Source organism: Nelusetta ayraudi, unplaced genomic scaffold, assembly GCF_046127955.1.
Source record: "Nelusetta ayraudi isolate G7.1 ecotype Tasmania unplaced genomic scaffold, CSIRO-AGI_Nayr_v1 ptg000008l, whole genome shotgun sequence".
In the NCBI taxonomy this organism is placed as follows: domain Eukaryota; kingdom Metazoa; phylum Chordata; class Actinopteri; order Tetraodontiformes; family Monacanthidae; genus Nelusetta; species Nelusetta ayraudi.
The window spans coordinates 2,237,076-2,262,336 of NW_027466058.1; the positions used below are offsets into that span (position 1 = coordinate 2,237,076).

At 45.1% G+C, this 25,261-nt stretch overlaps 2 protein-coding genes across 8 annotated transcripts; one reads left to right on the plus strand and one right to left on the minus strand.

Moving 5' to 3' along the window:
- The first annotated feature begins 449 nt into the window (after positions 1 to 449).
- On the plus strand, positions 450 to 21,004 carry LOC142883640 (vinculin-like). Of its 7 annotated transcripts, XM_076018670.1 has the most exons (24): positions 450 to 765; positions 5,024 to 5,094; positions 6,235 to 6,385; positions 6,971 to 7,079; positions 7,816 to 7,938; positions 8,832 to 8,992; positions 10,647 to 10,737; positions 10,833 to 10,980; positions 11,080 to 11,233; positions 11,387 to 11,562; positions 11,640 to 11,735; positions 12,453 to 12,643; positions 13,005 to 13,031; positions 13,260 to 13,459; positions 13,716 to 13,844; positions 13,955 to 14,104; positions 14,213 to 14,321; positions 14,454 to 14,756; positions 14,844 to 14,977; positions 15,324 to 15,509; positions 16,833 to 17,009; positions 17,949 to 18,152; positions 18,231 to 18,335; positions 19,203 to 21,004. In XM_076018670.1, exons 1-24 carry the CDS (start codon positions 598 to 600, stop codon positions 19,347 to 19,349), a joined length of 3,510 nt encoding a protein of 1,169 aa, XP_075874785.1. In that variant the 5' UTR covers positions 450 to 597; the 3' UTR covers positions 19,350 to 21,004. The 7 variants fall into 7 exon arrangements, with proteins under 7 accessions (XP_075874785.1, XP_075874789.1, XP_075874786.1 ...); XM_076018674.1 differs by lacking the exon at positions 16,833 to 17,009; XM_076018671.1 differs by lacking the exon at positions 13,005 to 13,031.
- ap3m1 (adaptor related protein complex 3 subunit mu 1) lies at positions 21,001 to 24,989 on the minus strand. Its single transcript, XM_076018678.1, has 9 exons — positions 24,740 to 24,989; positions 24,082 to 24,359; positions 23,747 to 23,918; positions 23,478 to 23,615; positions 23,263 to 23,348; positions 23,016 to 23,149; positions 22,503 to 22,710; positions 22,146 to 22,290; positions 21,001 to 22,050 (listed from the first exon to the last, which is right to left on the minus strand). The coding sequence occupies exons 2-9, from the start codon at positions 24,352 to 24,354 to the stop codon at positions 21,950 to 21,952; spliced, it is 1,257 nt and encodes a 418-aa protein (XP_075874793.1). The 5' UTR covers positions 24,355 to 24,359; positions 24,740 to 24,989; the 3' UTR covers positions 21,001 to 21,949.
- Positions 24,990 to 25,261: the final 272 nt, after the last annotated feature.

Genomic DNA, 25,261 nt, shown 5'->3' on the forward strand with positions numbered 1-25,261 from the left:
ACACACACACACACACACACCCTGTTTTCCTCAACACCACACACGTCGTCGTCGTCGTCTCCTTCTTCTTCCCCATATATCGTCTCCAATCTATTACCATCAAATTAACCCCAACGCTTCCTTTTTAGGACTGCTGGCATGCATGACGTCATTTGGGAAGCGCTCCCTCTCTCACTCTAGGTGCGTGCGCGCATGCAGAGAGAGCGAGAGAGCGAGAGAGGGAGAGCGCGCGCACAGACACCAAGCCGCTTGGCTGCCGCGTTCCTCGGCTGTGATTGGGCGCAGGGCGGTGATTCCTTCTGTCACGATTTTAGGGTCGCTCCCAGCGGAGGAACACCGAGCCTGTGCAGCCAGTGCAGCCAGTGCAGCTCTGCCTTCACCGGGGAGATCGTCAGTAGGGGGGAGACGGCAATAAGAGGCTCCGAGCGGCTGGACTGACTTACACGGGATTCGTCCTCCAGTGCGTGTCGGTGACTGGAGGAGAGGACCGAGGCGCCGGAGGAGAAGGAGATCCTCTGCGCTGGAGCAACCAGCAAGCGCATTTTGTGTTTTTTATTTTTTACTGTGTGTGTGTGGTTGGGGTGAAAGTCGTTCGCGATGCCGGTGTTCCACACCAAGACCATTGAGAGTATCCTGGAGCCGGTGGCCCAGCAGATCTCCCACCTTGTCATCATGCACGAGGAGGGCGAGGTGGACGGCAAAGCCATCCCGGATCTGACGGTGCCGGTGGCCGCGGTGCAGGCGGCAGTCAGCAACCTTGTGCGGGTGAGTACTGACTTCTTCTCAGCAGGGCGTCGCATGCACTCGAACCTCCCATGGAAGCAAATGATCGGTGCCATTGCTTGATTATTGCAGGATGTCCGAGAGATTCTGAGTTGCCCTGCACCTGGTGGGCGGTTTAGTGTTTTTCCCCTCCCTCCTGCGTTGGATTTGTTTCGCTTTTTTTTTTTTTTTTTTTTTTTTTTTGTCTCTTTTTGTGACATTTAACCTGCAGTGCGCCCCAGCTGACGCCCATGCCACAGTGGTGGCCCATGGACCACCATCCAACATGACAAACTTTGGCTTCATTGATTCTCAGAAGGCCTTTGATCATAATGAAGTTTACGAATGCTGATTAAATTAAGAGGATGCTTTGTTTCTACACACCCCTCCAACACAACCACCCGCTTCTTACCACATGCCCATTAAGGGACTGTCTCTTGTGCCTAAGGGAGGGTTTATACTGTAACTCTTTGTGCCACCCTCTTTATCCAAATGCTTTCAATATATTTCTGGAGTTTAAAAAAAAAATATTAAAAAAAATATAAAAAGAAAATTTTACAGCCACAACTCTCACTGTGCATGTATAAATCACCTTCCCTCACCTTGCCTACTTTCTTAATGTATTTAATTTCCTTCTATATCAGTGGAATGGAGAAATGACTCTGAATGGTCATCTAGTGCTAAGTGACTGCAAAATCCATACAGGTCACATCATTATCAGTGTGTTTGGGTTGTCCTCAGTGCTGCAGGGCAGCCAGAGTTCAGTCATTCATGTATTCAGCACTCAGCTGGGGAGAAGAGTACGACTTTTAAACACAGACACAAGGACTTTTTTTTTTTTTATCGTCAACTGTTCTGAAGTTTCTTTTTCATGAGTTTGCAGGTATTCTGTGCAAAAAACAGCTTATAGGGCGCATGGGCTCAACAAATCTTGTCATTTCACAAACCGTCTCCACAAAAACCTACTCCCCGCTGCGCTAGGAGGGTGCACAAGATCATTTTGATAAATATCTCATTAACTGATAGCAAGAGGCGCTCATCGGTTGTCCCCTTGTCTCGAAAAATCCTCTTTCACACCATCCCAACAACACTGCACCGAGTCCTGTCCCACCGGCACTGAGCACGGCCCTTCATCTCCATCTCTCCATGCCTCCGCTTGTCCTCGTTCATCCTTTATGTTGATCCGTGCGGACAGTGAGCAGAAGGAGGCTAATGGCAGCCTGGGGCATGTCTCCGGGTGGCAGATGATGGAGATTCGAGGCTACAGGCAGCGATAAAGGTCGTGAATGAAGCGACACTGGAAAGCGTCTGCCGGAGGAAACGGTTGGCAGCAGGACTAGAGGGGGGAATTAGGGAGAGTTGGTTAACTTTAAAAGGCCATTGTTAGATGGTTTGGGTCACATTGTTGGGTAGGATTTCAGGCTTGCTGTCGCAGACACGGCTCGACGCCTACGCTGCGAGCCGAGGAACAAAACGAGGAGTCGCCAAGTAGTTCACTCGAGCGGCGAGAGCAAACGAGTGGGTGACAAGAAGGCGTTGATGGGGAGCAGGGAAAGGGCACTTGAGGAAAGAGCGCGCGCAATCACCGGTTGCTGGGTAGACGGACTTAATCGGATGCAACGGAACCCCACAGTTCAAACACACGCACTTCTGATACTTTATTTCTAGCGGGCTGATGCGCTTCTCCGGGAGCTAGCATGTAACTCTGTACACAGAGACATGCCACCATCACCACCAGAGTCCCGCTGATACAATTACACTGTTAACCTCATCCAGGGTGGGCTGGCCGAGGGGGCCCAACTGTCAAATCTAGGTCACTAATAAGACTCTTTCACACAACACACTTCGACACACGCACGCTCAAGATGGTGTCAGTCTCCGTCGGCGGGTTTGGGGGCGTGGGCTGATTCAACTGGAGATGTGAGAGACTGGCGGAGTGTGTCGCGTTGGACGCGTGACAGAGCCGCATCGGTGGCGTCTGTGAAGTATCTGCTCCTGAAGGAGTCAACACAGATCCTGAGTGTGTCTCAGGGGAGGACGGGAGAGAAGTGGCGGGTGCGGGGTGAGGGGAGAGGAGGGGAGGGGAGGTGCACAGAGGAATAAATAGCTTTACTGTTACGTTGAGTAACTCCTAGCTGACAGAGCTGAAAAAGAGGGAGAAGGGAAGGGAAGGATGCAGGGCCTTCAGCTGGGGGCCGCGATGGAGAGGGGAAGGAGGAGAAGAAGACCCTTTGCCGCCAGCAGACGCTGGCAACCTGTGAGGGAAGCAAAGTGTCTCTTCAGTCTTCAGCCTCACACGCACACACACACGCGCGCGCACACACGCACACACACACGTATAGGCGCCCACCAACTGTTCTACCATGTGAATTTAAGCCATCTCGTCTGGTTCACTGGCAAAACCAGGACTCATTTCTGGCTGTGAGTGCAAACGTCCCCTCTGCTTTACAGTCTGCTTACAGTCTATTGTGGCCAACATTATATGGCAGTTTTGGTTGTGCGCAAGATCGACCAAATTTATGTGAAGAAAAACTGAAAACCTTACACAAAGAAATCCCAGTAAAAATACTAAAAAAAAAAGTGACCCCACAAAATATCTTTAACGGGCCCAAAAACAGTTGCAGATGAGGGAAAGGCAAACTTGATGCGCACGCAGTTTGGAGGGATGTTGACCAATCCGTTATAGAAAAATAATACTGAGTTGTATCTTGTAATGTAGAATTTATATATTATAGAAAGCAAGTGAAAGTTCCAAGGTGTCCATGGAAACCTGCATTCATGCAAATCTTAAAATAACATGTTGGTGAGGAAACGCTGCTCCTTATCGATTACTGGAAACACATATTTAATCTTAAATGCAATCTATATTACAATTGAGTAATCATAAGATTTGAAATTTAAACTTTTCAAGCAATAATGCATATTTGAAAGCAATCTGTAACAGAAAGTGTCATGAAATAGTGGTCTTTGAATAACACTCTCTTGTGAGACTTTGGTATTTTTGTATTTTTTAGCTGGAAGCATTTCAGCACAGATGCTTCACCGACACCAGCTGCCAGACGCATGATCTGAAAAAAAGACTAAACTGATTGTCAGCATCGATTGTTCGCTGTCTGTTTCCTGCTGTATCAGTCCCGCCCATCAGTCTCTTACCACTACACGCATATCACAGTGTCAGTGTGCCCGGCAAGCTGCTGCACTCTGCAATAAATATGTATTGACACAGTGCTTACAGGAAGCTCACCAAGGCCTTTTCATCAGTCACCTGACTCAGTGGGACTGCCTGGAGTTTCTCCTCAGTTTGTGGGCACTTCTTCCTGCAGAGCTGCATTCCTCTCATTTTAGGGACTGGCACGTCCCGCTTTTTAAACGAGAAAATCTACTGCAACGCTTTTAGATTAGCTTTGTTTTGTGTGGTCTTGTTTCAACTGCCACTCTTTCTGTGTTATATGTAGGCCTCAGGATACACATTTATGTTTTCATCATGAACAGGGTAAATTAATTGAAGCAAAAATTAATTTGAAGTGAAAATGTTTGTCCATCACAAAAGTGAAATCACTCTTGGTGTTTTGTGAATGAGTGATTGACTTATAGCATTATTTGCACAAAATGTAGCATGTAGTCCGCTGACATTCTTTCTGATTTCTAAAAAAAAAAAAATGATGTTGTGATGATGTCTCCATTGATGTGTTGTTTTTTGCACACCAGCTTCAGATACGTATCTGCGGAAAAATACAGCATACAGTTGTAACTGTATGAGTAGAGAGCAGGCATCAGCCAGCGTGATGTTCCCTGTGTCTATACATAATTTGGTGAAATAAATTCTGTCAAATCTTGTCTTTTTATTAAATGAAGCGAGTGAACTGTTTCATCTAATACCAGCAAAGGCAGAGACTCAGTTATGTCTGTGCCCTGACTTTCTGAATATCAGTTTTATCGTTTGTGTTTGGTCGAGTATGAAACGACACAACAACCAGTTTGCAGGGTTTATGGCGACCTGAACAGCTACGGCTGGCTTTTGAATTTATTTAGAGTTGTGCCGGTGCCCCCTTTAGGTGGTTGAAGCTGACAGGTGAGTCGACGGGAGGCAGGGCAAAGCTGCGCGAAGCTCGAAAAATATGACGCGCACTCGTGGCTCAGACAGATGTGAATTAAAACGCACTCGTTCACCCTGGAGGCTATTAATAGCACTCGCTTGAACGCCGTCGCTGAAGCAAATGATCACTAAAAATCTCTGTGTGTTTGTGTCCGTGTTTTGCAGGTGGGGAAGGAGACGGTACAAACCACTGAGGACCAGTTGATGAAGAGAGACATGCCTCCTGCCTTCATTAAGTAAGTCTGCCTGTCAACCCCTTCTTTCTCTAATTCACAGCCTTATTTACTCGCCAACAGGATGACATGCAAAATTATGGAAATGATCCCAATTATCTCATCAGACAGACTCGGATTTATGAAAAAAAAGAAAAGAAAAATGGATGGGAGTAGGGGGGGATTCCGGAAGGTTTAATGTCAGGAAACATGGCTGCGTTCCAAAGTGCAACAAAGCGCCACTTCTGGATCCAAGTGTGAGCGAGCGGCGCCGAGACCTCTGAGAGGCTGCTTGTTGTTTCCGCAGCTGCGGAAGAGCCGACGTGAACTCTGGCTGCCAGCTTGGACTTCCTACTCAGCAATTCCAGGACTTAGATATGAGCCAGTGTGAGCCCCCCCTACGGACCTGTGTGTGTGCGCGCGCGAGCCCACGCTTGTACTGTGCATTCGATAAAAGTGTTCTATTCTATTCCACTGGTTTGCCATTCTTCACAAACTTTTTTTGCCAACTTCCAAATTAGTTTCACTTCAGGCCGGACGCAGGCACACAAACACGGGGCTCGCCGATACACCATAAATCTCACCCACGGTGCTTAGAGAGGGGGAGCGTGTGGGAATGTGAACCGGCCTAAATATAGACGAACCAGCAGCCATCGATACCCTGACCAGTGGGTGGGTGTGGGGGGGGTCAGGCAGAGGAGGGGACCTGCCTTAATTCAGGCGCTCTTAAAATTCATCACTTTCTCCGGACCGAGCTGATCTTTCACCTTATTGTGAAAGGCTATTAAAGCTACGCCTGGATTTCTCTGCTGCTCGGCGCCGTCAGTGTCAAATTGGCAGGCGCTGCAGAGTTACTCTCTGACATAAACAAAGCCAACATGGGAAAAAAATTTATTTCACGCGACCGCATTCAGAATGCAGGGAAATGCACATTTAATTTTGGTCCACCTTGCGTTAAGCCTCCACCTCCCCTCCCCCACCCGCCTTCCCCGGCCTTGTCGCCATCCGCAGCGTCTTTGATCGGGGAGCAGGTGCTTTTCTTTGTTCGACTTGAAATCCGGCGCATTTGATTTACAGGGTGATAAATTCCTACTTGGGATCCGCTGTGCATGCGGCGAGTTAAGTTCTAGCCGCTGCCCTCAAGCCGGCCTGTGTTTCTCTCAGGGTGGAGAACTCCAGCTCCAAGCTCGTCCAGGCCTCTCAGATGCTCAAGGCCGACCCGTACTCCGTCCCGGCGCGAGATTACCTGATCGACGGCTCCAGGGGGATACTGTCGGGAACGTCGGACCTGCTCCTTACGTTCGATGAGGCCGAGGTGGGCGTTGTGCTTGCCTCCACGTATCCTTGGGCTTGTCCTGAGAATCACTCCCGCTTCAGGGAAGTAAAGCTTTATTTAGCAGCACAGATGGAGGAGGAACTCAGCATGGGAGCGAGCCTGTAATGGGCTCTCAAATGTATTTAGATCTAATCACCCGGCTCAAATGACTTCCCCTCTGTCATAACCCAGGATGTGTGTTTGTGTAAATTGTGTACACTCGTCCGCACTGTGTGTGTGTGCGCGCCTCCGATGAAAATCTGACGCTAACCAGAGTCACATAGGACATGTGATGTTGCTCTCCACATCCCATCACTAGCCTCATTTTTTTTTAAAGAGCAGCTCCTCACAGTCACAAGATGTAACATCACAAGACTGTGGACGCACACTCGCGCTGGCAAACTCACACACACACATGCAGTCGCCGCACAACAGCATATCTTCAATGGGTCTATAAAAAGCTCAATAACGCTTTACTTTCTTTTTAATCCTTTGAATAAAGACGTTTTTTCCTGCAATGATCATTTGATAAATAGCCGCTTTCATGCACTAATGTGCCACACAACTTGTGCGTTTGTCTCCCAGGTGCGTAAAATAATCCGTGTGTGTAAAGGCATCCTGGAGTACCTGGCAGTGGCTGAGGTCGTGGAGACCATGGAGGACCTCATCACTTACACCAAGAATCTGGGACCAGGTTGGATGGAGCTCATCTGTTAGCTGTTACTTCAAAGTCTCAGTTATAACATCTCATATTTTTGTTTGTCCCATTGAAAAAAGCAAAAGTGTGCGCTAAAACATACACTTACTCCAACTGAAGCTCCGTACCAGACCGCCAGAATATGAAAATACTTTCAGATCCACACCTTCAGAGAAGCAGGTCGATCATCAGTGAATGAGAATATTTTGCGTTTTGGGATGATTTTTCGTGAGACAGACCATCAAAGCATGAATCATGCATTTGACCTTTGTTTGCAGTCTCTGGTAGAAGATGTCAATCATCCCCAATGGATGCCAAATTGACTCAGGCGCGCCACTGACGCTGAGGGGCTCTGATTAGGAATCAGGGCCTTTTTGGCAGTAAAGAAGCGCCATAAATAGGCTATTTATTATTGGAGGTAAAAGGTCAACTGTGATGTGAGTGCGCTGCGGCACAATGAGCTGGAAGGAGAACCGATGCCAAGGTTTCCTAATAGCCGACTGATGCTTCATTGTGCAGGATCAGTCACTCACGCAGTGATGATCTGCTTGGAGCTACTCAGTTGATGAGCTCCTCAGGGGATACCTCCCATCCTCTGACTGCTGGAATGCAGTTAAAACGGCGATACCAACACCGGGCGCATAGTAACGAGTGCCGCTGCCTCCCACTTGAAGGTCTCTGTGATTGAGATCCTGTTGCGACGGTCTTAAGTGTTCATCCTCATTCGAAACAGGGATGACCAAAATGTCAAAGATGATCGAGGAGAGGCAGCAGGAGCTGACGCACCAGGAGCACAGACAGATGCTCCTCAACTCCATGAACACGGTGAAGGAGCTGCTGCCTGTCCTCATATCAGGTGTGTTTGTCGGTCTTTAGGCGAGAGAGAGTGTGTTTGGTTGGGCGCGTTGTGTTTTGTTGGGGGTGAGAAGGAGGGAGGGGTAAATGCAGGTCACTGAGCATCTATCAGTTGTTATAGCAACGCTGATAATTGCAGTCAGTACTCGCTGGTGCTGTCAATACGCACGCTGACTAGTTGCCGTACGTTGCTGTACGAGTGGCGCTCACAGTGTGGAGCTGCAAAGTATCTGAAGCTGAAGTCAGGCACCCTAGACTGGGAGCTGGTTGGATTCAGCATATGATGCAGGATGCACAGTAACAGGAAGACGATGTTGTGAGGCAAAAGTGTAATATTTGCCTTTATGCACACAAGAGAGAATCTAAGAGAGAGTGAAATGCTTCATGTTGCTTCACGTATACTGCAATTAGTTGATTTCAGGAAACATTATCGATTTATATGGACAAGATGCTTGCTTGCTGCAGAAATGTATAAGTGGATGCCTAAGTAAGATGCTGTAACTCACTAAATATTTGATTTGATCTTTAAGGCTGGAAACATGTTATAACACATGTCATAACATAGATACAATGTAAAATGCATTTTTCTTAGATCTTATAGCTGACTGCAGTTGTTTTCACTGACCTAGGGAAAGCTATTAGTGAGGTATGAGTGCCCTTTGTGACATCACATGGGGACTGCTTGTTCAGTGGACGGTTTATGAAGAGGGAAGGAAGGAAAATAAGTAATGAGTCAGCTTTTCTTTTTCACTGACTGTTTAGAGATACAGATTATAGTTGAAAACATTGGGCAAGTACATTTTCACGAGAGCTTTAAATGTTAGGAGCACAATGTATTCATATGAGAATTTAACCCTCAGTCACCATTTTCAATGACTCTTGACCGTCGCGTAGCTATAAAGATCTTTGTGACGACCAAGAGCAGCAGAGGCGCCGGCGTGGAGGAGGCGGAGAGGAACAGGAGGTTCACCTACGAGAAGATGAGCGCCGAGATCAACGAGATCATCAGGGTCTTGCAGCTCACCACGTGGGATGAAGACGCCTGGGCTAATAAGGTAAAGCCCATGTTGCACGTTGCACCTCGGGCCGTCTTCACTTCACGTCCTGAAACCACCTGATTAAACGACTTTCTAATATTCACCTTTGCTTTGGACGCAGCATCTCAAAAAAAAAAAAATCTGTCTCCACTTTTCTTTTTGCTCGATAGTATAACCCCTGGTTTTTTTCTTTTTCTTTTCCTTCTTTATCTATACCTCCTCCATTCTTTTCCTCCCTGTAGAAGGTAAGCCTCTTTCTCTCCCCCTCCGCAGTTGCCAAGCATGCAAGTGTGTCTCTTGCTGCGCGACAGAGCGTGTGCGTGTGAGTGTCTGCGGAATAGAAAGTGGAAGATTTGTGCTCATGCCTACATATTTATCTGTCCGCTGGTGTTCGCCGGCGAGCGTGTTGTATGTTTTGGTTCAGTATGACAAAACATTAAACCTGTAGCTCTTTTTCTTTTGTCATCGTACTGTTACGTGTGCACTGGTTTGTCTCCAGGTGTCGACATTAGCTCTGCATTAGCGTAACCTATCTAAACCCTCAATGCTTTCTCTTCATAACGCCACTCGTTGTCTGTGTTTGGAGCTGTCGCTATCCGCAGTACGCTAAAAGATTTGAGTATGAGAGGTTTGTTTTTCATTGGGCATATCAGTCAGAGATTGTGCCGTGAGGACATTTTACCGGCAAAAGTCAAGATCGCGTCACTGGTCTAACTGGTAACCCTGCATGTTTCTCTGCACACAGTTACCGGAGACAATGATCTGTTTGTTGTTTTGTATGCGTGTGTGTTTGCTGTGTACATGCCGCATACTCTGTCCGTAAGCTGTGATAAGCATTCACGGTCCATCAGTGTGTGTGTGTGTGTGCGGGGAGGGTGGAGGGGGGCGAACGGCTGGTACACAATGCCCACCTTCTTTCAGGTCATGAATTATTGAAAGGAGCTGGTTGGTGTCCAGACACATTCATAATTAATGGCCTGTATTGAGTTGTTTCGGAAAAGGCTTCAGCCTCCCCTGAGCTGGAAAAGATCTTTTTTTTCTACTTTTTTAAAGGATTTTTCTGTCCAGTTTTGTCTCGTCATTACAAACGTTTATTTATGCATATGAAGAATCTCTGCGGATCTGCAGATTTCCTTAAAATCTTTGCCGTGATAAAATTCCCTGTGGTCCAACATGAAGGCTTGTGTTGTCGTCAGTTGTCGCCAATAATCACACAAAGTCTCTAAATAATTTATGACTTATCTACAGATTGAATCAACTGCAGGTGGTCTTTTTTTTCAGCAATGCCTTTTAACCAGCAATCTTTTATTAATGGGCTACTACTGCCTTTCGTGTGATCCTCTCAGTTTTGCAACTGTATACATTTGACAATCTAACCTAAATGCATATTTTAAAAATATATATATTTAATCTATTCTGCTGATGTTTAATGTTCAAAAGACACCAGCAATAAAATTAGCCAAATTACATACATTATTTATGTCTCTATAGTCCTTCACAGCACAGCCATATTGGTTTATTATCAACACTGATTTAACAATTCCTGACAAAGCCGCCCCATCTGAATCAACATGTTGCGTATCACCAATATGTCCTGACGACAGTCACAATTAGATTAGACAGGAAAAAAATAGACAGTTATATACAATGCCGTCTTCTCTCTTTGCCTCAGGATATGGAGGCTTTGAAGAGATCTCTGGCTTTGATTGAGTCAAAGATGGGCCAAGGCAAAAGTTGGTTAAAAGACCCCCATGGACAACCGGGTAACTGGATTTTCTGCCACACTCTGCTGAACACATCAGATTCTACCTTTTTTTTTTCTTCCACAATGTGATCTTGGCGTGTCTCGGCCCCCCAGGGGACCCTGGTGAAGTTGCCCTGCGTGTGATTCTGGACGAAGCCGGCAAGGTGGGAGAGCTGTGTGCTGGAAAAGAGAGGAAAGACATACTGGGGACCGCAAAGGCACTGGGACAAATGACCGACCAGATTGCGGATCTGAGAGTCCGGTAACGTGTTGAACATGAAAAATCCAAGCTGTTTTCTTTTCTGCTATTTGCTTTTCTATCTTCTAAGCTGCATTTATTTGTGTTTCTTTGACATGGCAGGGGCCAAGGGCCGACCCCGGGGTGCATGCAGCGCGCAGGCCAGTGCTCACAGGGCTTGGATTTGTTATTTGGAAAGGTGGACGGTGCTGCTCGCAGGTTGGAGGCGCTAATTAATGCCAAGCAGGCCATTGCCAGGAGGCTGGACGCTGCTCAGGTCAGATAGAATTACAACAACATGTGAATCCGTGTTCACCAAAGTGAATGGCACTGTGCATCTGCCTTGTTCTTTATCCCAGCCCGGCCTCATCTGTTCTCGTTGAGAGTCAAGAAAGCGGTGCAATGCTCTTGATGTGTTATATTTTTCCAGGCCTGGCTGGCAGATCCTCACGGCGGTCCCGAGGGGGAGGAGAACATCCGAGCGCTGCTGGCCGAGGCCAAACGCATCGCCGACCTGTGCGAAGACCCCAAAGAGAGGGACGACATCCTGCGCTCCATCGGCGAGATCGCAGGCCTGACCGCCAGACTGGTGGAGCTCCGCAGACAGTACGCCGTTTTTGTTTCTTCTGAACATCGGTCGCCGCGTGTGAATGCACCATCTAACACCTGGGCTCTCCTTATAGGCTCAAACTGCAGCCACATGACAATAGACGGCGCATATTACCTACCTGGAAATTATGTTGTTGCCTGTCAACACTGGGCATCAGTCCGAGAATAAGGTTTTTTATTAATTCCATGAGGTGAAATGGGGTTGTGGTATTTTTTTTTATTTTTTTTCACGGTGGTCCGTAAGAAATCAAGGGTGAAAACTGGGAAGATCACAAAGGAAAAGACCACCCAGTCTAAAGTCTCTGAAATTAGCTATGTAAATAAATAAAATGCACTTCAGACTCTTGGAAATACCTCGAACCTTGAAACATGCTGGGAGTATACTTCTCTGTTGCTCCGCCATGATTGCAAGAACTGGCCTTAAAAGGAAGGCAGACAGCAGAAAACGACAAGCGAAAGTAAACTTACGGCGCAGCTGTTGTTCAGTTCCACGAAAAAAAGTGGAATCTGGAGAAAGATGTGACTCCACAATTATACAAACGACCGCATCATTTTAAACCTTTGGCTAAAAATGGGGATGTAGTCGGCTGCGATATCGCTTGTTCGTTTTTCACATTATGAAAAAAGTTGTACTCATCTTAAATTCAATAATCTCATATGTAATGATTGAAATGAAGAATTGCTGTTGTGATGATGAACTTGTGCCTCAATCTGGAGCCTCTTCTCTTTGTGTGCTGGGTAAAACAGGTGGAGTCGGCATCAACCTTTGACTGTGGTGTTTCCCTTTCACTTGGTGTCTAACAGCTATCAGCTTCAAGTCTGTAATCAATGCCTTGTTTTTTCTGAGTCCAATTTTCAAATGCTCTCTCTTTCTGCTCACGTCTCAGCGGTAAAGGCGACAGCCCCGAGGCCCGAGCTTTGGCCAAGCAGATCGGGGCGGCGCTGCTGACCCTCCAGTCCAAAACAAACCGCGCCGTGGCCAACATGAGGCCCGCCAAACCTGCAGTGACTCTGGAGGGGAAGATGGAGCAGGCGCTGCGCTGGGTCAACAACCCTGGCGTGGACGACAGAGGAGTAGGTGAGCAAGGGGTTGTGTGGCGGCTCTGGGGAACGATGATGTGGTGTTTGGATTCAAAAATAAATACGTTGACCTTCCGCGCCTCCGTGACAGTGGGTAATGGAGACTAGTGTGAAAGTGTGTGTGCCGACATGTGGGACTCTTGCGAAAAGTCACAGGATGGTGAAGACGCGGGGTGTTGGCGTGCTTCTAATTGCCATCCAGAACTCCTCCTGTTTCGGATTGTGGTGACGCGATGAAATGCAACAACATACTGGTTCTTTTAATGTCTAACTCGACTCAAGTCTTTCTATCTTTCTTTAATGCTGCTTGCTGTTTTTGTTTTTCTGTGGTTTTCTCTCATGCTTCCATTTGGGAGCAGAGTGTGAGATCCTGCAGTGGAACACAGGTACCTGACGTGTGTTTTTATCTACCACATTTAGACATACTGAGAAAAAACACACCATCTCCTTCACCTTGTCCTTCTCCACGAACTGTTGTCTCTTGCGTCAATGTCTAAATAAGGATGTGAAACAAACACAGGCCCTTATATAGACATGGTTCTCCATCGAGGAACCTTGGAGATGTTGCACTCAGCAGATGTGATAATGACTACGACTCCTCGTCTCACCACCAGGCCAGGCAGCGATCAGGGGGATGGTCGGAGAAGGGAAGAGGCTCGCCGGAGGCCTGCTGGGTCCGTATCGGCAGGATATGATTGGACGTTGCGACAGAACAGAGGCCCTCATGACATCACTGGCTGACATGGCCAGCAGGGGCGAGGCCGAGGCTCCTCATGCGCGAGCTACAGCTGCGCAGCTGCAGGACAGCCTTAAGGTAGTCCAGCATGCACATTTGCTCCCATTTAAAACGGTCTTTAATAATAAAAAAAAAAAAATGAATGCAACAGCTCATCAATCTCAATTTGGTGAAAATTGGAATTTATTTAAACAATAGAATTTTCAATTTGTAACCATACATTTATGATTGTTGAGCTTGCACAGTCTGCAGGACTGAATTTTTTAAAGTAATTAAATATGTTAGTACACAGCTCCATCTAGTGGACTGACATGGCACTGCATGCTGTTAACAGGACCTGAGGCAGCACATGCAGGAGGTGATGACCCAGGAAGTATCCGACGTCTTCAGTGACACCACAACCCCAATTAAACTGCTGGCTGTGGCTGCGACTGCTCCTCCCGATGCCCCCAACAGAGCAGAAGTCAGTACATCACAAGAAAGAAAATACAATAAAAGTGGTATAAAAAAAAAAAAAATAATAATAATAATAAATAAATATGCGGTATCAAAACTTTAATTTTGTTTTTTTAGGTTTTTGAAGAGCGGGCAGGGAACTTTGAGACGCACGCTGGTCGGCTGGGGGCGACGGCTGAAAAGGCCGCTGCTGTGGGAACAGCCAATAAGGGCACGGTAGAAGGAATCCATGCCGCTGTGAAACACGCCAGGGAGCTCACGCCACAGGTGCCTGAGTTCAGTCTTCCATTCCTGATTTGGGCAGTCGCCTGTATGCAACACAAATGATGGAACCGTGTTTGGACGTTTGAACGTGACGTAATGCTAAATGTTCAGGTGACCTCAGCCGCCCGGATCCTGTTGAAGAATCCTGGGAATAAAGCAGCGTACGAGCACTTTGACACCATGAAGAACCAGTGGATTGACAATGTGGAGAAACTTACAGGTGAGGAAATTTGAATCAGTGTGTTTTCAGTATTTTCACATTGTAAAGTAATGGAATTAAATTAATTAAATAAATAGTAAAACACAACGGCAACGGGTCAATGTGTCATGTGGGTGTTCTTGCCCGTCTCAGGCTTGGTCGATGAGGCCATCGACACCAAATCTCTGTTAGACGCTTCTGAGGAGGCCATAAAGAAAGACATCGACAAGTGCAGAGTTGCCATGGCGAACGTTCAGCCCCAAATGCTGGTTGCCGGGGCAACCAGCATAGCAAGACGAGCCAATCGGGTGCTGTTGGTGGCCAAGAGGGAAGTGGAGAACTCGGAGGATCCCAGATTCAGAGACACAGTCAAGCAGGCGTCAGACATCCTCTCACACACCATCTCGCCCATGGTGATGGACGCCAAGGCAGTGGCGGGGAACATACAAGATAAAGGTATTGGAGGATAAGAGTGAACACGTGATGAAGTTACCACAGTACACCCACTCGTCTCTCTCTGTGCTTTGTCCCTTCAATTCACAGCCCTGCAGAAGGCCTACTTGGACTCGTGTCTGAAGATCTTGGCCGCAGTGGGAAAAGTCAGAGAAGCCTTCCAACCCCAAGAACCCGAGTTCCCACCTCCACCACCTGACCTCGATCAGCTCCACGTTAGCTCTGTGAGTCCATTTGTTTCACCTGAAGATTTTAGATCAACCAAAAATTTTGACCCAGTCTGTGAAATGGATTTTTATGCACAGAGTAACTTTTTACAATAGATGACCAACCTGTTGATGGCAAGTAGAAGGTTAAAGGCCATCCTGGAACACAAAAAAAAACCACATTGGACCACAGTAGATAAACTAAAATCATCATAAATGTGAAATGCTATCAGACTTGTCTTTTATGTGGATTATCATTTGGTCAACAATCTTCTCCACTATACAAATACAACAGTGATATACCCACGAAATGTTTACCAGGTTGGAGGGCGGAAAGCCTGATGTGAAGTTTTGTCCTCTGCAGGTCAGTGACGAGCAGGCCCCTCCGAAGCCCCCCCTGCCAGAAGGAGAGGTGCCGCCGCCTCGGCCCCCTCCTCCGGAGGAGAAGGACGAGGAGTTCCCAGAGCAGAAGATCGGGGAGGTGCTCAGTGAGCCGATGATGGTGGCTGCCAGGCAGCTGCACGATGAGGCTCGCAAGTGGTCGAGCAAGGTCAGTGCACACACACACACACAAAAATAAACTTGTGTATCTTCTCCCCATTGATTTTAAAACCCCAAAGTCAGATTTTATTTTTATTTTATTTTTTAAAGGGATAGTGCATATTAATGAACATGTAAATGTAAATATGCCAGAATTAGCCAAAGGCTACTTTCCATCTGCAGGTCAGAGCAAATAACAATACAATGACAAATACAAATGAAAAATACAATACAATTAACAATGACAACAATAACAACGATAGAAGAATTGGACCACTGACACTAACAAAGTAATAAGGAACACTATACAAAAAAACTTACATTTAAATTAGTGCTGACAGATCTGGTTTCTTTTCAGTCACTTTTTTAGATTGACTTTAAAAGTATTAAATGTGTTACAGTCTCTTATTGGAGCTGGAATCTCATTCCAGACCTCAGTACATTTGACTGAACGTTGTTTGTCTCTGTGGAACTGCATAGTCACCTCTAGTGGATCACAGGAATGTTGGGTGGAAAATGAAGAAAGAATGGGTGTGATATGACATGCTTGAATGACATGAATGACACACAAACAATACAAACCAAATTTTGCCTATATTGTTGAAGCAGATGCATGATGTACGACTGTCTATTTCTTTTATGTTCCTACATTCTCTGATGTCTGTGCTATCCATGTATGTCTGAGTGTTTTTTTTTTTTATGTGGAGGAACCGTGTACAGCAACAATTATTCTATGTGTAAAACATGCTGCATTTATCTACTGTATGAGAGCCCCCCTCGCTCTGTCCTGTATCACTACCACTGGCACCTGTTACACACCTGTGCAAAGATCAGCACTTCACACGTGTTTTCCGGAGACTCGTGCGACGCCTCTGAAGCGCCGTCGGCTTTCCTGTACGCCGCCTGAGTCGCACCGAGGACGCATGTCACTAGTTTTACCCAGGGGTTGACCTGCTTCGTGCAAATTCTGTCCGACGTCAGCCACTGCCAGAGTTAGAAAAAAGGCCCGTCATCCACCAGCTTCCCACTCAGAACGGCTCCTTTATTTCTCCTTTCTTTCGTTTCCATCTTTGCTCGTGCCCTCTCCTCGCTCCTCTGCAGTTGCCTGTGTTTGCTCCGCCTCTTCCTTTTTTTCTGTCTTTCTGTTCTTGCCACCCGGTGCCTCTCTCTCACACTGTACTAAATAAAAGCTTCCTTCTGCCATGCTTCCTTCCCTCCCTCCCTGCCGCCCCCGCTCTTCCCTCTATCCCTCCCTTTATTTTCTCCTCCTTGCTCCTCCTGCGCCAAACAACAACCATTGCCGACCCCTCCTCTCCTGCCCCGCCCCGCCCAGCCTGAGGAGGAAGAGGCAGTAGAGGAGAGGGAGGTAGATGACGAAGATGAGTTTACTGATGGTGAGGATGATTATGAGCCCGAGCTGCTGCTGATGCCCTCCAACCAGCCTGTCAATCAACCCATTCTGGCAGCCGCCCAGGCTCTCCACCAGGAGGCGCGCAAGTGGTCCAGCAAGGTCTGCGCACTCACGGGTGCACACACGGGTGCACACACACGCAGGCACGGGTCGGGCCATGACCCTGCACACGCACACACACACACTCACATACACACACCAAGCAAGAAGTAGCCGAGTGTCACTGCACAAACGATGAGCTCTGCATCCGTCACTACCATGGAATCCTCAAACCGGCTGCGGTTGCTGTGTTGTTGTTGTTGTTTTTTTTTTATCACTGCTGCATCGTTTGACACACGGTCATGCTGCTGCCACGCCAAGGTTGCACTAAAATGAGAAGTCGGGGAAGTTGTTGTTTTGTTTTGTTTTGTTTTTTGCACCTGAAGGATAAACTGGTACTGGCTTCACACGCCCACCCCCTCCTCCTCCCTTATGTTCACGATCAGGTTAAGTGCTTTAAAGGAGGTGCACTGTTGTCAGTCACTCGTTGCCTGTCCAAGCTGTGAAGCCGAGGATGCACAAAGACTTCAGGGTGACGTAACCTTAGACATTGCCTTGCTTTGCCTGAAGCGGTCACGGGGCTTCTGCTTCATAGCGGATTCATTCATAGAAAAGCGGAGACCGTGAGCGTCACCTTGCAGGTACTAACCTCGGGTGGACAGTGATGGAAGAGAAAACTTCACCGCTGTGTTCCCTTCCAAAATCACCCACATATATATTCTACGTGAGTTAAAAATCTATGAGCCATGATTAGATGAAATGATGTGTGCCTGCACTGCATGAAGCTTTCTGCTTGGAAGACGAGTGCCTGTTTTGCTTCTTTCTTTTTTTTTATTTGTTCACATAAAAGCACTAACAATCATCCAGAATTTAGCAGCACTACTCTCAGTTACCCTTAATGTAAAAATGAACGGAAAGGTGACTCAATTGTTTCCATAGTATTTCTAAGTTTTCCCCCCAGGCATGTCTGGCTCACTACCATTCTTGCCCGTCCCACAGGGCAACGACATTATCGCAGCGGCCAAGCGGATGGCTCTGCTGATGGCAGAGATGTCCCGGCTGGTGCGCGGCGGTAGCGGTAACAAACGGGCGCTCATCCAGTGCGCCAAGGACATCGCCAAGGCCTCAGACGAGGTGACCAGACTGGCCAAAGAGGTGGCCAAGCAGTGCACCGACAGGAGGATCAGAACTAATCTCCTACAGGTGATGGAAAAAACTCAACAAAAGTTGAGTTTTCTTTCCTCCTTATATTCAAAAAACTTTATTTTCCCTCTTTTCAAGGTGTGTGAACGCATCCCCACCATCAGCACTCAGCTGAAGATCCTCTCCACAGTCAAAGCCACCATGCTGGGACGGACGAACATCAGTGAAGAGGAGTCAGAGCAGGTAGAGCTGCAGACTACATTTCTATATCAGTGATTTATTTTTATTTATTTTTTTGCACCATAATATAGAGACAATACATAGATTAAAAATATATATATATACAGAAAGTGCTGGAGAGGTAGGCTGAAGTCAATAGGACTTCAGTCTAGACTTAAAACTAACCAAAGATGTAGATGTTTTTGCTCAAAGAAAATATGAATTCCAAAGCAATGAATCTCTGTAAATAAAAGAAAATTGACTTTGTGTTGTACAGCTAAATTTAACGGCCTGTCTTTGACTTTCTGTTATATTATTTAGAACACTTGGAAATTGTTATCATCTGTAGTCTCAGTTCTTTGAAAGTATCTGATACAACACTTAGGAACAAGTGACACTTCCTCTTGGAAACATTAACATAAACTATGAGTGCAAGAGATTCCATCTGCTATGGTTATAATCTAACCCTGCACAGTTATCACTGAACTACTAAAAGCTGAAAGGTTGTTATATACATTCGGTATCCTTAGATCTAAACCTATGCTTTATTCTGGACTCCAAAGTCGGTTTGCAGCCTATAGCACGAACATGGTTTTTGGCCATCAGTGTGGCATCAGTGTTCTTTGCGATGTCACAAACATTTTCTGGACAACGGAGCAAGCAAGAGCAAGAAAGAGCAAGAAAGGGTGGACTTTTCACATTTCTGGTTTTGAAAGAGTCGACTTAGAAAGCTATGTAAAGTTGTAAAGTTGCAGAGCTCTAAAACTGGATTACATGGGCCAACATTTATTATTAAAAACACTTCAAACTGGGCGTTAACTGCTATATAAATGTCAGAGTATAATATATTTCAGGTGTAACTTCATGTTCTATCTCCACCTCCCTGATCAGGCCACGGAGATGCTGGTCCATAATGCCCAGAATCTGATGCAGTCTGTGAAGGAAACTGTCCGGGAGGCCGAAGCAGCGTCCATCAAGATCCGCACAGACGCTGGGTTCGCCCTTCGCTGGGTGCGCAAGACTCCCTGGTACCAGTAAAGAAGGAAAAGCGTCAACTGGAACCGGGGACACTTTCAAATCAGCAACTTAAAAAAAAGCACACACCTGGAGTAGAAGTAGCACCATGCATATTTATTGTGAATAAACATGCGTTTCTTCAGAGAGGAGACTGCGGGTGACTTTGAGCCAGCCTCTGTGGTCTGGGGCGCCCAGACCTGGAAGCAGTAGATCAAAAGGTGTCGAGGATCGGGGTGCGTCCAGCTTCGCTGCTCAGTTCCTTTTATCTGTAGCTGTGGATTCACGCTGGCAGGTCGGAGACAGTTTTTGAATATATATTTTTGGTATGTTGTGTTACAAGAGTTTATCCAAATCCCAGGTATATATTTTTTGCATGAAATTTTTTTCTATTTTTTAAATGAAGACAATAAGAGAATTATCTCAAGAAGAACCTTTTAATTGATTTTTTTTTTTTTTTTTAATTTTGTTTCCACTTATTGTCTATTGTATATACAGTGATTCTTTTATGCACAACACTCAGATATTTGAGCTTTTTACAGACATGAAAGTGTGATGTCTTGCGTGGGCTGACGAGCTCTCCTCTCCTCATGTTTACTTTTTTTTTAAACAACAATGTTCTTAACTGAAGATCTGTTTATTGAGGGTTATACATCATCACTGTTATGTGGTGATGTTTATACTTGAAAAACTAAAAGGTCTTCTAGATTAAAAGTATCACAAACTTCGACACAAATGGTATCTGCAAACGAGATTTTACAGGTTAAAGATTTTGTTGTTGCTGCAGAATGATAGAAGAAGAGCTTTTAGTCCACTATTGGGAGTATGAAAAACGCGCTGACAATTTTTGAAATAAGATGTTTTCACTTTTTTTCTGTTGGAATCTTGTTTAGCGCGCACTACAATGCCAAAGGATTTGTTTTTACATCAGTGAAAACCTCCAGGTTTTCTCTTAATGCTTTAAATCCAGGTTTAAAACAAATGAAAAGTATTTGAATGAGTTTTGATTTAATTTTTGATTTGTCTGTGCTTTTGTATTTAACAGTTGATCTGTTTGGATAATTTGCCAAATTGAAAGAAACGAGATTTCACATGAATTGTAGTCTTGCATTAGGGAACTCAGATGTCACTCTTCAATGCTCTTTAACATTATTTTAAAACTTCTTGGTGACCCCAGTGGTGTGACAAAATTTAATTATTCTTTAATCAAGCATTGGTGCATATTGGTGAGTCTGATTCCTATCGAAATATTGTTTTGTATGGATTACTTTGTCGTATGAGTGGATCTATATTAAAAAGGAATCACTTTGCTAGATTAACTCCCTTAACACTACTCCACTTAGTACTTTTCTTATGTTTTGATTTTGTGATCAACTCGCCGACTCTAATGTCAAATGAGGAATCAGTATTTTTGCAAACGTGTAAAGCCACAGTGTTATTAATCTGTCTCAATAATGATGCTAGAAAAGGGCTTAAAAAAAATAACAGAATGTAGAATGCGACTTTGTTTGGGCCTACAGAGTATGTAGCAGTCACTGACCCGCACTGAGAGCAACAGGGTGAACTTCTGTGTGTACTTGATGTGTTCATTCACACCCTGAATGTATTCTGATAGCCTATAGCCCTGTCAACACATCTGCTGTGCCTTGGAAGAATAAAAGTATGTAATGACAACTGAATATGGCTTTTTTTATTTACGTCTTACAAGCGCTAACAGTGTGAATAATCTTTTTTTCGGTTATTTTTCAACAGTGATAACACATAATATATAAAAAAATAAAAAACCCACCAACACTCCAAATTTTAAAGGTTTTATAAGACATGTACGCATCAAAAGTCAATATACAAGAGCTGCTGATAGTTGTAAGCAGAGCATTTTTCCACTTGGCTGTGCAAATCTTGTGCTGATACTGAGAATTCTGCATTCAAGATTATGTGATTACATCCTTTTAGATCTGCAAGTCAGGCAACAGACCTGTACAGGGTTTTGGTGAAACTCCAGCAAGAGGAACTTTTCTCACTTGGTCACTCAGTGAACCATAAATGTAAAATCTATTTTCAATGTGCTGTGTTATCCAACACACATATACCTTAAAATTACAAGGCAACGCTGATTGTGTGCAAAAATCAAAAAGTGAAAAGGAGTACCGTAAGACACGCTGTGGCTACCTTAGGGAGTAGATAAGGCATTGGGAATATTCATATACACACATATATATATATATATATATATATATATACATACATATATATATATATAAACACACATATTTATATGTAAGGCAGATTCTATGAGTGTGTGAAAGCACTGAGGAGTTGGGCGTTGAGGTGCGAGTGTAATACTCAAAGGGCTTTAGGCCAAAATAATATCAAAAGAATGCAGCATGTTCAAACTGGGTGAATACTAAAAGCACTTCACAAGGTCACATTGACTCATAAGGCTTCCCTTCACAGGCAACATACATCATTCTGGTGTATGTGGACACAAATATATTATAAATATCTGTAACAAGGAAAAAATCCATACTACAGGGATGTATAAGACAGGTTGTTAAGTGGACTCCTTGTGCTGGTAATGACACCCTCTTTCTGGCACATGGGATTCTTAACGGCCTTCTTTTTTTTCAGGTGCGCACTTGGAATTTCCCAGCTTTTGTCAAATACTTGACACCTTTGAATGGCTTGTACTTCTCCCCGTGCATGTCCAGACGACTCACCTTGAGACCTTTGCAGAGAGGAGCGAGAGAGAGGCAGAGTTACAACTAGTTAGATGTTTCAGGCCATGCTAGAAATACCGAAAATGCTCTGTCTAAATCTTACCAGAGATGGCTAGCTGTTGGATCTTGAACTCAATGTTGAGTGAGGGGTTGTCTTCAGGTTTTGGGGCTCCTGCTTGTGTGGTCAGGGAGCCTCGCAGATTGGGAAGCTTCTGGGGGTTCAATTTCCCAATGTCCCAAACCAACACCTACCGAAAACACAAGGCGAGCTCGTAGTAAGGACGGGCAAGAGGACATAATTATAATAGAATGTTCTAATTACAATGTTTGGTAATGAAGGCTGACTTCACAACAAATCTGGTCCCTACCCAATACAATAACTGCATGGGACTTTGCCCTTCCTGCATGATCTGGTGTGAACCCAGCCTTCACGTGCATCATCCCTGCTGCACTTGGTTACCTTGGTAGCGAGGTCGTAGGTGTAGTTCCCCTGCGTGGCGGTGAGATTAGCGCTCAACACGGCTTTTGGCATGTGAATCCTGACCATGAGGCTTTCCACTGTCTTCCCCATCGCCTGTTTGGGTCCGATTGTTATGTCCAGGCGGCCGCATGATCCCGTCTCAAAAAAGCTGATGCTTTGCTTTGCATAAACTGGAATGGCCACGAGACTAGGGGAGGAAACACTCAGGGAAGTCATCACAGTGGCACTAAGCTGCAAGCACACAGCGGGCTTGTGTTCATTAGTCAATACGATAACAAAAGAGGATTGTTAAAATAAGCAGAACTTATTGGTTTCCTGCACACTGAACGCCAGCAAAAACATGACACAGATTTCATTGTTGGCTGAGACTGTTGATTACCAGTTTACCATTTACACCTTAAAATTAATTGAATTAATAAATTAATCCATTGCACTGCCAACAGACGAGAACTGTTTTTGATATTTTTAGAACAATTAATAAATATAACTTACTTCTGAGAGCTGACGTGATAGTTCATGAGAATGAAGTTTCCATCAGGCGGAATGAAAGAGAGGACGCGCTCCGACTCCCAACGCTTATATCGCACGCATGGGTGGAAACTTACATCGTCAAGGAGACGGGGATTCTATTAACAAAAACATTTGCACAATTGGGATCACTCTGTTCGCCAACAGGTAAATCTGATTTGAGCAAATCCCCCCTCTCTAGAAACAGACAATGAAAATGTAAGATACAAACCATAAAGGACAAGGTCAGGTCAGGCATCCCACTGAGCCTCACACAGGCTTCGATTACACCTTGGATCTCTGCGAACACTGTTGAACCTAAACCAAACAGATTAGACGGATGTCAAAAGGTTAAAGGACGATCTGAATTAGCATCCAAGTTATACTGCAAAAAAAAAACAATAGTTACTGCAGTGGCTATTAATAAAAAATAAAAAAAAAGTTTACCTGACTTGTCCACTATGGCATCTATCTCCTCAATCACATCGAAATATGCCTCATTATTGGTGTATTTCACACCAGCTCGCCTCCATGGAATATTGGACAACTGACCGGTGGGCAATGTGCCTCCAACATTACTTCCACCTGTAAAAAAAAAAAAAAAAAAAAAAAAAAAAAAATCCCCACAGAGAACAGATAAAAACAACCGTACTAAACTCAAAGTAACAATTTACTCAGATTGATCAATGCCACCAGAGTCGGGGTGACCTGTTTACCTGTGAGAGTGTTGACAACTGATCGCAGGATAGTGGGGGGCCTGATCATTTCTTTGAGGACATTGGACTCGGTCGCTAGCGGGAAGCCGTTGTCGAGCATCTCCTCCAGGAGCTCATACACCGTTACGACATTGTCCTTGAGGACACTCTCTGAGCACTCTCCAAAGTAATCCTGTTGCCAAAATACAAATGACAATGAAGCCACAAAAACTAACAAAAACAATGATGTGTGATGTTGATATTTACAGTATATAGACTGTTAGAACACGTTTCTTGTACTAAATGTAAGTGTGACAGCACTAGCTTCCCCTTTTCCTGATGTTTCCCTGTCACACCTGCATCGTGTCGGCCACTCTGTGCAGGAACTCGATGACGAACAGCGGCGGGATTTCAGTCTGGATGACAGACAGGAAGAAGAGCTTGCCCCGGAATATGCTGATGAGATAATGGTGAGGGGTCTGCAGGACAGGAGGCACATCCTCGGGTTCCACGGCTTTCTCCTTGGCCTCGAAGAAGTAGTCGCACACGCTCCGGCTGATGACACTCTTCCAGTGTTTCTCCAGGAAGATGTCTCCCGAGCGATTGATGAGAAACAAACTGTGGATCATCTCAGCTGCAACAGTAGGGTTATTGGTGTTAGCAGTGATAGTGTAGAGCGAAAATACACAAAAGCCTATCAATATTTGATTTGTGATCATTTAAAAAAACAAAAAACAAAACCCAAAGCCAACTTAAAACTCAGCTGTCCAAAGTAACTAACCAACTGACAGTTTGTTAAACTTCCTTCCCCCTCAAGCAACTTTACCCGAGTGGCTAGCAATCTCAGTTTGACAGCTGCGGCAGTTCTATCGTCTGCTTGTCAGTGATAAAATAAAAAAAAAAAAGAAAAGAAAAGAAAGAAAGTTCGAGAGTCTAAATCGCAACCACAGAACGTGTTGTGAAGAGTCGGGTTAAAAAAAAACAACAACAATAAAGACAAGACAAAACTTTTACCTGCTAACTCCGATTGAATGTGCCCAAAAAAATTGTATTTGTTGCCAATATGGCAGAGTTGCCTACCAAATAGACGCCTGTAGATCTTTGTACACGTAAACACGATGAAGTCAAAAATGCATACCTACACACTGAACGAAAAATCCGGAGATACCACTAGCAATTTTTCTAGAAAATGTTCTGATGTTCAAGTGGCTAGCGACTCAAGTATTAAGTTTATAATTAGTTATGGGAGGTAAAGTTCGTGACTTTTGCTCAGGCATACTTTCTGGCCAGCTAAGTCTCTGTGCCGTAGCCGCCGGAGATTTACTTCCCTAAATTTTGTCTTGCAGGATGTACCGCCCACTGCCTGCTTGTGTGGCGAGCGCCAACACGCCATGTTTAAATAAATGAAAAATGCAAGATTGCGGTCATGCTCACTGCTGACTAAATAATAAGCTATATATACATATACACACACACATATGTATGGAATTTGAGTTCTAGTTTTGTCGTGTTTTTTTTTCTTTCAGATTTGTGTTG

Bases quoted from the DNA above. Each gene is read 5' to 3' on its own strand.
- LOC142883640 (XM_076018670.1), top strand. From the start codon at position 598: ATGCCGGTGTTCCACACCAAGACCATTGAGAGTATCCTGGAGCCGGTG. The intron at 14,105-14,212 runs GTGCCTGAGTTC...CTAAATGTTCAG, and splicing joins CCAGGGAGCTCACGCCACAG to GTGACCTCAGCCGCCCGGAT. The intron at 18,153-18,230 runs GTGATGGAAAAA...CCTCTTTTCAAG, and splicing joins TCAGAACTAATCTCCTACAG to GTGTGTGAACGCATCCCCAC.
- ap3m1 (XM_076018678.1), bottom strand. From the start codon at position 24,354: ATGATCCACAGTTTGTTTCTCATCAATCGCTCGGGAGACATCTTCCTG. The intron at 23,919-24,081 runs GTGTGACAGGGA...TTTTGGCAACAG, and splicing joins GAGTGGCCGACACGATGCAG to GATTACTTTGGAGAGTGCTC. The intron at 23,150-23,262 runs GTTTGTATCTTA...TTTTGTTAATAG, and splicing joins ACCTGACCTTGTCCTTTATG to AATCCCCGTCTCCTTGACGA.